Genomic DNA, 12,851 nt, shown 5'->3' with positions numbered 1-12,851 from the left:
CCCCGGCCTGGCAGAGCTGGGCAGGAGGGCAGCGCTCACGGAAATCTCCGTACGAGCTCAGGTTTGGCTCCTGGGCCGAGTCCCCCCGAGCAGTGCGTGTGCTGTGAAGTCCCACTCTGGATCTTTGGGGTCCTGCAGTGTGCAGGGGATGGGTTTGGGGAAGAGAACCTCGTTCCTGGCCTCGTGGAGATGCTCAGGATTTCCCCCTTCTCCTCAGGTCTGTGCAGAGATCCAGAGGGGACGCGGCTCTGGGAGCTGTGGTTGGGAAGGAGGGCTGCAGCTCATGGATGGAGCTTTCCCATGATTGAAACCTCGTTTGTGTGATCTGCTCAGTGTGGATTTACCCATTTCCCAGTTTTGTGGGGTGCCTGTCCTTGCAGTGAGGAGCGGCTCTCAGTCCCTGGATAGCTGGATCATGTTTTGAGTTGAGCAAAATCTGAGGTACAGATTGAGATAATCGTCATGGCAGTTTCAGAGAGGAAAAATTTATAGAGAAACCATTTATTGAAAGGCTGTTTTAAGATGCCAGTGGTGGGTAAAGGCTGGCAAATGTGAAACCTTCAGCTGGTAGATTTAAGAAGCAGCAAGCTTCTGATTCAGTTGTGTAAGCACAGGCCTGTGGTGCCATGGAGATGCTCTAGGGTCCCCTGGGGCATCCACTTTGCAGCAGGGATGGAAGGGATGTCCTGGCCAGATGTCCTGGCCCCAGGAGAGCCCCACACACCCCAAGGGCACTGCAGACCATGGAGGGTTTGTGCAGCTCAGAATGTGCTGGTGATGCTGAGCAGCTGCAGAGCCCTGCACCACGTCCTGTTCCACATCACTGCTCTCAGGAGCTGAAAATCCACAGAAAGGCACTGCCTGGGGGCTGGAATATGGCACCATCGTGCTCTCAGTAATTTGCATTCCTTTCTGCAGAACCCATTGCACAATTTGGCTGCAATGGCTGAGATCTCGTTTCAGGCATAATGAGAATTCAGTTCAGAATCTGTGTACACATGATGTGTAATATCTCAAAGAGTGCTGGACTGCATGATTTGCTTCCTCATTATGTAATTTTCTCCTCCTGCATCTTTTTATCTTTCTACATTGTTTCACCCACTTCTTTTTTCCTTTCTTGTTAAAAAAAAAATATATTTTATGTATTTTAATGAGACCCTGAGTTGGGTCTTCTATTTTAAATTTCATTTTTTTAAAGTTCATATTTTCTAAAGCCTTTTTAAAATTTGAGATTTAAGATTTTAATAGCAAAGCTTCTTTAAATTACTGACAAAAATTAAAAGGGTAATTCTCCTGAGATGCCCACCTCTGTGAGGCTGCATTGTAGGAGACTGTGGGCAAACCTGTGTCAGGATGCAGTTTTTGCCCCAAACCAGCTGTGTTCTGTAGCTGTGGGTTCCAGGTGATCAGCACATGCAGCAAAACTTTCTTTTTTGGAGGATTTCCTCCATTGCTCTGTGTTTAGTGAACGTTAGATCAAAGATCATTTTCTGCAGGGCCCTGTGACTGAGCAGTGCTGTACCTTTGGTGACACTTGGAAATGCTGCAGTCATTTCATTTCCTGTGAGGCTGAGTTCCCAAACATCCTCCTCTGGCCTGGAACTGGAGACAAACATCTCTGCTCACACATTGTTTATATCCCTTGTCTGCTGTTCCATGCTCTGTGCAATGGCCCATTGCTGCACTTGGACTGCCTAAAATTCATTTCTTGAATGAGATGGGAGCATGGGAGTACGAAAATAATGAGGAGAACTTGAGAGAAAAGCCTCCTAACAACTTATTCTCTGAAATCTCTGGAATGCACAGTGGAGAGACATTTAGTTCTCATTTACTACCCATCTGTACCAGAAAAAAAAATTAGGCTAGGTGTTATTTAGGGTGACTCTAATTATAAACAGATTTTTACTTTGTTTTATAGACCTGATCTACAATCTGCATTTTTTTATTCTACACTTACCACCTATACACAGGTTGTTGATGTAAAATTCATGGAAATACCAGTACAACAATAAATTTCACAGCTGTTATTAAGAAAGTAGGCCAACATAGCTCATATTTACAAAGGAAAAGACATCTAATTGTCAGCTCTTCTAAAAAAGAAACAAAACCAAACCCAAAAAGGCCTTAGACCATCTGTCCAGTATGGGTGGTTTTTTTTAAAAAAACCTCCATAGGTCAACAGTTTCCAGGGTTGAATACAGTTAATTGCTATAGTGGTTTTATTAATCTGAATTTTAATCTTGCCAAACTTAAAGCTTAAAGAATCACCCCTTTGGTTTGTTTTTTTTGGTTTTTTTTTTTTCATTTTTCTTAAATAAATGAGGGAAGAAGGAGAATTCTGCCAGTTTAGCTATTTTCAAGTTTTATATCTTTTTTTAACAGTATCTTTGAATGATTAATGTGAGCAAATGCCTTTTAGGTTTGTCTGCCAGTGGAAAAGTATAACTGAGCTTGTTCAAATGCTGTTAATGAAAATGATAAAAGCAGTGATTTGTTATTGCTGCTGCCATTAGTTACTGCTTTATAAATCATATGCTCTGATGAAATACTCTCTTATTGCCCTGCATCTGGTAACCCAGAAGAAAAGTCAAGCAAGAGAAGGATCTCTAGCAGTTAAAAACAGCTCTGTTTTGGGAAAAGAACCCTCTTTATCTGCAACTGGGGTGTGTGGGATAGACATGGGGGAGAGGAAACCAAACCCCCAACCCAACATTTTATTTATATCACAAAGGAAATAAAAATTAATAAGTGTACCAAGAATAAGGGTTGGTTCATGAGCTGTAAAATGCCCACTGAACATTTCCTGCCATAAAAAGGTGTTTGTGAGTCCCTCTGTGATTTCCCTCAGTATTCTCTGTGTGTGTGTGTGTGTTTTCTTCCTTCTGGATAATCTGTGTGTAGGGAGGAAGGGTCTCTCTGCCAGCCCAGTACTGAGCAGCCCTTTGAGTGACCCCCAGGAAAGCTGTGCATGCTCAGCCTCTTTGGGTGTGCACAGTTATTGTTCCTGGTCACCACTTAGATATCAAGGTCTTCTCAATTTCTCATTCAAACAGAAATGGGAAGATTTTCCTTAGTGTAATCCTTGGTTTATTTATTGTGTGTGTTTTATTGGTTTTGTTTTCACTTCTGCTCAGGCTGGCTTTTGTCACTGATTTCCTTCCCTGCAGGAAATAGTTTTTTTTTAGGAGATTCTGTATTTTTTTTCTTTGCTGTGGTATCTTGAAGGCCTAATCAGACTAAAGTCCAATACTCTGTCCACCCATCAGGAGTCAGCAGCAGAAAAAGCTGTGCTATCCCTAGCTGGATTTCCTGGGGATTCCTTTCTTGCTGAATGGTTTTATGACTGTATAATCACATATTTGTATGATAATCCCTTTATATGAAGTCACTGCAGAAGGAAAGGATTATCTGCTATAGCAGCACTCCCTTTTCTCACAACACCAAATTCTCTCAAAGCTTTCTGTTCTGCTGGAGGTTTTGCTCAGACTCACTTTGTGTTCTGCTATGGACATATACATGGATCCTAGCTTGAGAATTCAAAAAATCTGATGGATGAAAAGAATCTTTGAGGCCTTAGATAAGTGACAGGTTAAACATGTTCATTTCCATCCCATGTTGTCATTGGGCCCACGTGGTTACAATTTACCAGTGTAACTTCCCACAGAGCCAGACATCATATTGTACATTTGGTATTTGTTGATCAGCATCCTTATCTGTCACCAGTAAATCACTGTCTCTCTGCAGGGGCAGCCACATAATAATAATAATAATAATAATAATAATAATAATAATAATAATAATAATAATAATAATAATAATAATAATAATAATAATAATAATAATAATAATNAATAATAATAATAATAATAATAATAATAACAATAACAATAATAATAATAATAATAATAATAATAATAATAATAATAATAATAATAATAATAATACCACCACAATAATAGTGCTGCTAAGATGCCAGTTTTAATGAGGTTTGAGAAGATCAGATTGGTAATTGGTCTGAACCAGGACACTGGAATAATTGATGAACATATCAATATGTCATTTTTGACAGGTTATGGGTGGCAGAGACCTGTCTGTGCTGCAGGAGGATGTTCGAGGGTTGCTTGTATCCAGTTCCCAGGGAGTCTGAAGGAAAAGCAATGTTTGTGTGTCCATACCCAGGAAAACAAGCCAGAAACCAATGCATTTCATCACTGAAGAAAAGCCCAGAAGACCCTGGTAAAATTCAGTACACTGTGGATCAAGTAGCACACCCTTTACATGATAATCTGCATAAACCTACACTAATGAATTCACATGAATACTGTACTCCATAGTTTATGCAAACTGCTGTATTTCAAACTTAGCTTTTTATGTTGAAAGACTAAAACAACAGCAAATGCAGCAGTGCAGATGATTTTTTTCTCCTGTAACACATGGTCAAATAAACATTTACTTCCCAGCAACAAAATGCTTTTTTAAATTAAATACTTTTAGTTTTCCCTAGTTTTTAGGGCTTTATTGGGAAAGGAAGACAAAACAAGAACTCTTCCTTGGGGAGGGAGAAGACAGTGCCTTGTGAGTTCTAACATCACCAGAACAGTTAAACAGGTAAAGTAATAATAATAATTTTTTATTATTTATTAGTATAATAATAGTATTCCTCTGCTGCCTGATTTCTCCTGTCTTCTTTAAATCTTAAACCCCTGCGTGCCAGAATAAACTTTTTAACATTTTCAACCATTCTCTTCAATTTCTCATTGAATTGTTGCCATTAGTTTGAAGACTGTGCTTGAGCTTTTGGTAGAGCTGTGATTCAAGAAATCGTGGGTAGGAACCTCTTTCCATGTTCCTGTAGATTATTCTCTGATTATTCATCAGAGCAGGACCGTGGTGCCTCTTGAATATTCCTTATAATTGCTTTCCTTGCAGGACTGTCAATGCTTACCTGAAACAGAAATGGAGATGGAGGAGTCAGTTCAATGCTGACTGCTGTGATTAGTGGAGGTCAGGAGCAGTGCAGAATGTGGGTTCACAGCTCCAAACATGAGGGAGTTCAGCAGGAGGAGTTTGGTTTGCTCCATAATTCTCCCTAGGAAGAATACTATTTCTTTCTAGGGAGAACAAGAGAACAGGGACAACTCAGGCAGGAGCTGTCCCGTGGACAGGGCTTGGATGGAGAGGCTGTAGTGGAAGGAGGAGCTGAAAGTTGTTGGTATCCAGCCCTGCTTTCCTCTGCTGAGAATTGTTCCTGGAGCTGCAGTTAAATGGCAGAAAACCCCTGAATTCTGATGAGTCCAAGTGCCTGGAGGTGCACAGAACCAGTGGAAGAAGAATGACTGAAAGTGTTATGAGATAAAATTGAGCCTATATATCAACCTTGTTTAGGAAAAGTTTTAGTTCTGGGAGTTTTCCTGCTGCAGTTCATGGTTTGTAGCAGACAAAGTGAAGCTCTGCAGGTTTGTGACAGCAGGAAGGTCTGGAGGACAGCAAAAACACCAGAGGAAAGGAACCCTTTGACAATCAGCTCATGGAGAGTTCATTGGTGGCTTTCAGCTTGACCTTGTGGATTAGTGTGGAGACCTGAGGATTTGGTTGGTGCTGGTGTCTTTCATGAGTTGAGGTCTTCCTCTTCCAGAGGGGTCATTTCAGTGGCCCCTTTTTAAATGCTGCTGGAATTTGAATATAAACTGTGTTCATATCCTCATCTGTTTTTAAAGAGTGGTATGTAGTTCTTGTGTTAATAATGAACACCAAGAAAATGTGAAATTGGGGTGTCCTGAAGCTCCAGAAACCAGACAGCCAATAGCAAGATTCAAATATTTAAATAGAAAAAATTGCACAACTTATTTACAACTGTCCTGATTTAAGCCCTTACATTTGATTAATGAATTTGTGGTTGGCAATACTGACATTTCTCTTTTGGAAGAGCAAATGTCTTGCTGAGTTCCCTATAGCTGCACCTACTAAAAATAAAAACTGAGAAAAAAGGACAAGAATTCATTGTCGTGCCAATTGGTTTAAAACCAACAGAGGGAACTTTAAAATTTGCTCAAGATTTGGATTAGAGGGAGTGGTTTAGTCATTTAAAGCAGCAATTGCTCTCAGCCAACATGTGGAAATCCAGCTGATTTGGGTTTGGCTTCTCCTCCGGTGCCAGCAGGGAGGCTGCATCCTGAGACTGTAATAATTTCATTGTTACACATAAACCAGAAAATAATGCAGAATGACTTTCTGGTTATGGCAGCCTGCCACAGGCAGTGGCAGTAAAAGCCAGCACTGGCTTAGTTTTGCAAGGAGAGTAATGAGCAGGAATGTTTAAAGGTCACAGAACATGTCTGGCTGAGCAGGAGGGACTTTTTTCTGTAGCCACTTGTCAGGGGGAAAAATCAGAAGTAATGTGCCTTGGAATCTTTCTTCTCACCCATTTTACAAACAGGACAGCACTAGGCAGAGTTTTTACTTTGCTCTTACTTTTACATCTTTACATTTACTCTTGCAAAGACCAGACTGAGGTACATATACACAGATATATGGAGAGATATGGATGTATGCAGCAATGGCATAATCCAAAACATAGTGAAGTGGTATCAATGGCCTCTGGGTCTGATGTTAAAAGGAAAAAAAGAACAGATCCAAGAACCTGGTTTTTAACTGAGTTGTGCATTTTGTTTGTGTTCTTGGTGGATGTAGTTGAAAGATTTGCCTACAGATGAGATGTGTGTTCAAATATTAAAATTCTGTGTGGAAAAGAGTTTGGGGGGAGGGTGAATAGGAAGTTCTCACTCTCTTTGCTGCAAGAGGAGCTGGGCATTTGCTCTTGGTCTGCTGTGTGACACTTCAGGCATTTCTACAAAATAAAGAATCACCTCATTGTGTGCCTGGGGCTGGATGTAACTCGTAAAGAGCTTCCTGGCCATGGAAATCCTTTTCCTCTGCAATGTTTTCTTCTTATCAGCTTCGCAGGCAAGCCAGAATTCTCTGTTTTCATCACTGTGTTCTGTATTCAAGAGGTCTTGTAGATCACAGGCCCATCTGTAAATATTTCAGAAGCCAAAATTATATTGCCTGTCTATATTCATTACCTCTAGAGTGCTTTGCAGGCAATAGGGACATTTAAAAAGCAGTCTAATTCTTGATGATACCTGGTAAATATTATTAGATTAAGTCAAAATAGGGAATTAATTTCAGCATCTTGCTCCTACGCTTCAACCTTGCCCTTTGCTGCACGTGCAGGGCTCCCTACTAAATCTAATCCCACAAACACTCTGCCCACCTTTCCTGAAGAGCTGCAAATCCACTGGGTTTAGTCTCTGCCTTTTTATGTGAGTACACCTTTTCATTTTTGGATGCCATAAAACTTTTAAATTAATTACAATTCAATGAGTAGTGTTTTTAAATGTGCTGAAAGAGGCATTTTAAGAAGGGCATCATTCTGGCTACTGCTGGAAGCTAGAAGTGTTTCATTTAGAGCAAACTCTCTTGCTGGCCTTTCAGATTTGTGAAGATGCTGAGCACAGCCTGTCATCTGGCAGGGATGCTGACCACACGTGTGCCTGCTGCTTCTGCTGGCATTTTGTCTCTTTCAGCAGTTTTCTATTGAGGAGCCTCCCCCTCTGCTGGAACATACACGGTTGTTTCCAGTTTAAGGTTTTAATCCAGTTAATTAATTTCAATTCCAGTTAAAGATTTTAATTTTAGAGTTACAAATGCTGCTAATCTTCTCGCTCTTTGTAATTTTTCTGCAGTTTGAGAATACTGCCAGGGGTAATTTTTGGAGGTTTGTGCTGCGGTGTGACTTTTTCATCACTATTTTAACAAATGTAATTCAGCAGTGATGTTCTGGGCTGCTGCCCATATGAGAAATTTGGGAGAGCTCTGAGGCCTGTGAGGCAGAGGGAGGTGGAGTGGGAAAGTTCAGAGCTGCTGCTGCATTTACAGTTCTTGCCAGCCCTGAATGGCAGAGCTGACTCCTGTGGCATTTCTCCGCTGTGATTTGGTGTCTTTGGTGTGCACAGCATTTCCCAGGTGAACTTTGTCACCTTTCTGCTGATGGAAGGAGCCATCCAGTGCTGTGGGTGGGGATGTGGCAGATAAACCAGGATGTGGCAGATAAACCAGGATGTGGCAGATAAACCAGGATGTGGCAGATAAACCACACCCTCATCATGACTGTGAAGGAATTACGTGTGATGGCAGAGATGGGAAGTTTGGGAAGGTGTTTGCAGTGTTTATTTCAGAGTGAAGCGTGCCTGGCACATCACAAAGCTGGTTTGCATCAGTTGTGTGTAAGGCAGCCTGTATAATAAATTATATTAATGATTTTGCTTTCTGGGAACTTTTCTCAGCCTTCCATCTGGGACACAAACACACAATTACTTACCTTTGCTTGTTACCAGGTTTTCAGAAGACTGGGACCACTGTAGCACTTCCTCCAAAGACACCCTTTAGAAAAGAGGAGCTCATTAGTGCAGGATTAGCTGAGCTCAAAGTATAAAAAAATTAATTAAGTTGTTGAAAATCTGTCCCCTAATTTAAATATAAGCTGTATGAAACTTAGGTTTTAAAAGGCTTTCCTGTGTCTTCCAGGTTTTGTGCCTACTATGCTGAGACAAATATTTTTCTCTCTGTAACAAATGCAGTTCCACTTCAAGGTGCTCCATGTAATTCCTCTAGAAATGGCATTCTCTTGTTTAAACTGTGCTTAGGAGAAACACAAGAAAAGAAATGTCTTTCTTTTCTCCAAAGCAACTTCTCTGGAGACAGGAATTTATCATAGAACCTAGGAACCACAGAATTCAGGAAATATCAATGTTTGTATTTAGTAGCAAAGTCTTTGGGGCACAAGATCTTATTGTAGTACTTAAAGGCCTTTAAAATCTAAGTTGACTCATCATCTGAGAGCTGGATGTAAGCTCCTAGCATAAGGTAAATAATGAAAGGTTAATGCAGTCTTAGCTGGAAGAGACTTCCATCTCTCACCAGTTGTTTACAGTGCAGTGTGACACATTATTACTAATCTACACTGCCCTTGGAAGTGACTAAAATCAGATTTTACTTTCATGTTTGCTGTTCTTAAGCAATAAGTTCATAAGCTTGTAGGAGTCTCCTGCCTGATTCTGGGAAAGAGCGTGGAAGTAGAGAGGTGAGAGACTAAACAATTTAAGAAAAAACAAATGTCTGAGGGCAGTAGCTCCATTTAAGTGCATGCAGCTCCATTTACACCAACTGATTTTCAAGCATTGCAGTTTTAGGACACCAGTGCTGGTAACTTGGAAAAAATGCTTATGCTTATGTCAGTAAAAGAAAGGCCAGGGGATGTGTTCCAGTGGGTGCTTTCCATCATGTGTCAGCCAAATTTGGAGTAAGATCCTCTCTCATTGAGTATTTGCCTCTCAGGGCAGCTGTAGTTTTGTCAACAGCTATTTAGTGTCACAGGGCTTTTTAAAATTTAAATTAAAATCAAAATTGGCTTTGATATGAGTGCTTCATGATGCTTTATAGATTTCTGCTGAGCAGCCATTACCTGCTCTGTAACTTTTTTAATTGGCAATGATTTATAATTTATTTATAACTTGATACAATTCCCCCTTTCTCTTTTGAAAAAGTACATGGTGTCACTAGGTGATTATTTGATTATTTATTCAGGCTTCCCTGGTCAGTCTGACATGGTTAAAGAAATACAGAGTAAGAGAAATGCTGCCACTGCTGAACTGTGGCATCAGTAACTCTCCAGTAACTCTGGCTTAAAAAAAAATGTATTTTTCCCTTGTTGTGAGCTATTAGCCTTCTCTCTGTGAAAACTCAGGAAGCATGTGGTTATGGGGAGTGAGAATCTCTAGTTCTTTGAATTATTTTTTTTTTCTCCTTACAAGCTGCTTCTGAGTCATATTTGCTGTTCCTGACAAAGATAATTTTTCACCTCTGTCAGCAATAGCCCTTGTATAGAAGGAATGACAATCTCGTCTGTCTCACTGACCATCAGCAGGAGAACCATCTTATTTCCATTTCTGATTATTTGTCCTTAGCATTAATCTGTGAAGCAGAAAGAATCCTGCCTGATGGGGCAGCTGACACAGAGGAAAACCTTTTTACCTTCACACTTTCCTTTAAAAACCAGGAAAATATGAAGGGCAGTAAGGGAATGGGTTATGATGATCTGTATTAATGCCCTTTTTGATAGCAGTCCTGCTGATAGTGAATGTCTTGCTGCACTGGCTGCAACATGATTGGATTTGCTGAAGTACATCCATTACAGTACATAATAAAATACATTCTTTATTAAAAACAATTCTCCAAAAATAACCAAGGCTTTATAGCTGGGACTCAAAACTTTCAATTGCAGTGTTCTGTGGGAGATGTTTTTCACTTATTGTACGCCCTCAGCACCATGGTGCAGAAATTCTCATCTGGTACTTGGAAACACTGGGTTTCTGCCCTGCCTTCACCCAAAAGGCAGTTTCAGGGGTTCTCAGGTGCTTTTGCCATGGGGGATGTGTCTCAGTAAATCCCTTCTGGGGATCTGGTGCCAGCTGAAGCATTTTGGATGGAAGCACTCCCCCACCCCAGGGGGACACGTCCCCCCAGTCCCTGCAGAGACCCTGGTGGCACCTGAGCACTTGCAGGAGCCACCTGGCCTTGTCTCTTATGCACCACGTGAATGTTCAGCCTTTGCCAACAGCCTGAATTCTTTTAAAGGAGGGCCCCAAAATATCCACCCTTGTAATTCCTCCCAGGCCCCCTGGATCCCGGGGTGAGCTGTGCCTTGGCCTGGGTAACAGTGCTGGGGTTCCCAGGGACAGACACCCCTGTTCTGCTGAGCTGGGGCTGCTTGGCTGGAGCAGCTGCTCCAACTTCAGCTTCCAGGGAAAACCTCCACCGGGAATTTTGAGGGCTTTGCTTCTCTTACTCAGCTGTGGGGACTGCAGAACACAAGATTGTTATCCTTACTTACCTAGAACTGATCCCGTTCTCTTCTGCTCTCAACATCTTGCAAAGCCAACAAGTATTTGGGCTCATTCTCCTAAACATGGAAAATATGTCACTTTTGAATCTGCTGTGCTGAGCTCTGGCTTTCTTATATAAAAACTCATGCATATGGCACTGCAATCAATTTTAACAGCGTTCTTATTTTGTACATCTGATCTTTGCCTATGAGTCATTTCTGAAGAATTTGACAAAAATATATTTTGTAACGTATGAGAACTTAAAAAAACAAACAAATTACCAGGCAGTCCAGTGGATGTCTCTCAGGGAAGAATAGAAATGTTAATAATTTTCCCTCTTTGCTTCTCCAATTATGAACAGAGATTGAAGGTTGAGCCTGACCCAAAGCAAAATTAAACTAGAAATCTTTTTTTCCCCTGGAAGCTCAGGGTGACCAGGATCAGAGATCAGAGCTCAGTGTAAGCTGGACAAGGCTGAGTAAGTTGTTAAGTGTCTGAGATTAACACTGGTATTTGTCCAGCATGCATCTCCAAGGCAATATGTCATATAAAACTTGCCTTTATATTGATATGATATCCATAAGAGATGGTGCTGTTTATTAGGATGAGGCAGTTAAAAATGTTTGTCTAAAAAAGACAAAATTTTAAAAAATCTCATGTGACATGGGTTATGTTTAGCTCTTCTCCTCTGGCTTTCAAGCAATGCCAGATGCTGAGTTTACATTGGACTGTAAGTTTGTATAGACCTGCCTGAAATCAAAATAACCTTATTTATTTAAACTTGGAGTTTCTTTCAGATTTGGGGTTGACTGGCACATAATATTCCTACAGCCACATTTTCCTTCCAGCTGAAGCCCTCAGTAAAACACAGGACAATGTTCTGTCTTCTCCCAGCTCTCTGAAGCTGGGAAATGTTTCCTTTGCCTTCAGTGTTGTTTTCCTTCTTTCCCTGGGCTCTATATTCAGTTTTATATAAATCAGGGTCTTACCCAGTGCATTTCCTGCAGGGTATTGAAACTTCATCCCTTTGCCCAGCTGCTACAGCACAAGCCCTGCAGAGAATTCTGCCTGCCTCAGAATCCTCTCCACTGTGTTCTCTGCTAGGTCTCTGTGACTTTGCAATGCTTCCACTAGAATTTACTCCTCTCACCCTCTGCCTAAAAGTAACCTTTTAAAATACACAATATTCCATATTTAAGGTGAAATTATGCATTAAATTCTGGCATAGGGTTATTATTTCTCATCTTATTTTAGGCTATGTTGCCCAATGCCCTCCATTTTGGGTATTTTCATGTTGCAATCATTCATCTTCTGTACACTGAAATGCAAATGAAATCCAGCCTTTGTGGCTTTTTTGAAACCTAGGAAAATTCATGTAGGTTTCTTAGACAGAGATGCTCAAGAAATACTAGATGAAGCAATATTAAGTAATCAAATTCAACTACTTCCATCTGAATTCAATGTGCCAATTATTAATTTTTTCTTCAGGTGATGGCTTTCTTTGTGTAAGGAAATGTTATTGTTCTCAGGAGGCATTTGAATTTGAGTTAGAAGCTTTAAACTTGTTGAGAACACGCATTTTCCAGGCAATAGACATCCAGGGCTTTGTGCTTCTCTCTTCTTTTAAAGTCAGACTCATTTCCTAACAGAGCGAGGAACAGGGCATGCTGACTTTACCTTCACAGTGCTGATTTGGAACATCTTTCACTGAGGCATAATCTGTGTTTCATGAGTGTGACACTGGTGTTTCTGCTGACAATGGTCAGCCCTAAAACAAGACAGGAGTAGCACAAAAGCTGCACCACACCCTGGAGCAGGGTGTTAATTTTGGAGTGTCCAACCCCCACCAGAACAGCCTGTCCCCTGTTACAGTGTCCTGACATCTCTAAATTACATCTCAACTGCATC

General features: G+C 40.9%; 1 protein-coding gene across 1 annotated transcript; it reads right to left on the bottom strand.

The window, feature by feature from the left end:
- Positions 1-4,665: 4,665 nt before the first annotated feature.
- RGS13 (regulator of G protein signaling 13) lies at positions 4,666-11,016 on the bottom strand. The gene is given in 6 exon segments (XM_033511464.1): positions 4,666-4,869; positions 4,871-4,945; positions 6,867-7,009; positions 7,012-7,032; positions 8,381-8,442; positions 10,952-11,016. Coding segments are annotated over 6 exon segments (489 nt in total). The 3' UTR covers positions 4,666-4,746.
- Positions 11,017-12,851: the final 1,835 nt, after the last annotated feature.

This window comes from Parus major, unplaced genomic scaffold (assembly GCF_001522545.3).
Source record: "Parus major isolate Abel unplaced genomic scaffold, Parus_major1.1 Scaffold246, whole genome shotgun sequence".
NCBI lineage: Eukaryota > Metazoa > Chordata > Aves > Passeriformes > Paridae > Parus > Parus major.
Note: the sequence above shows the minus strand (reverse complement) of the source record. Positions and strands in the feature narration are given on the sequence as shown.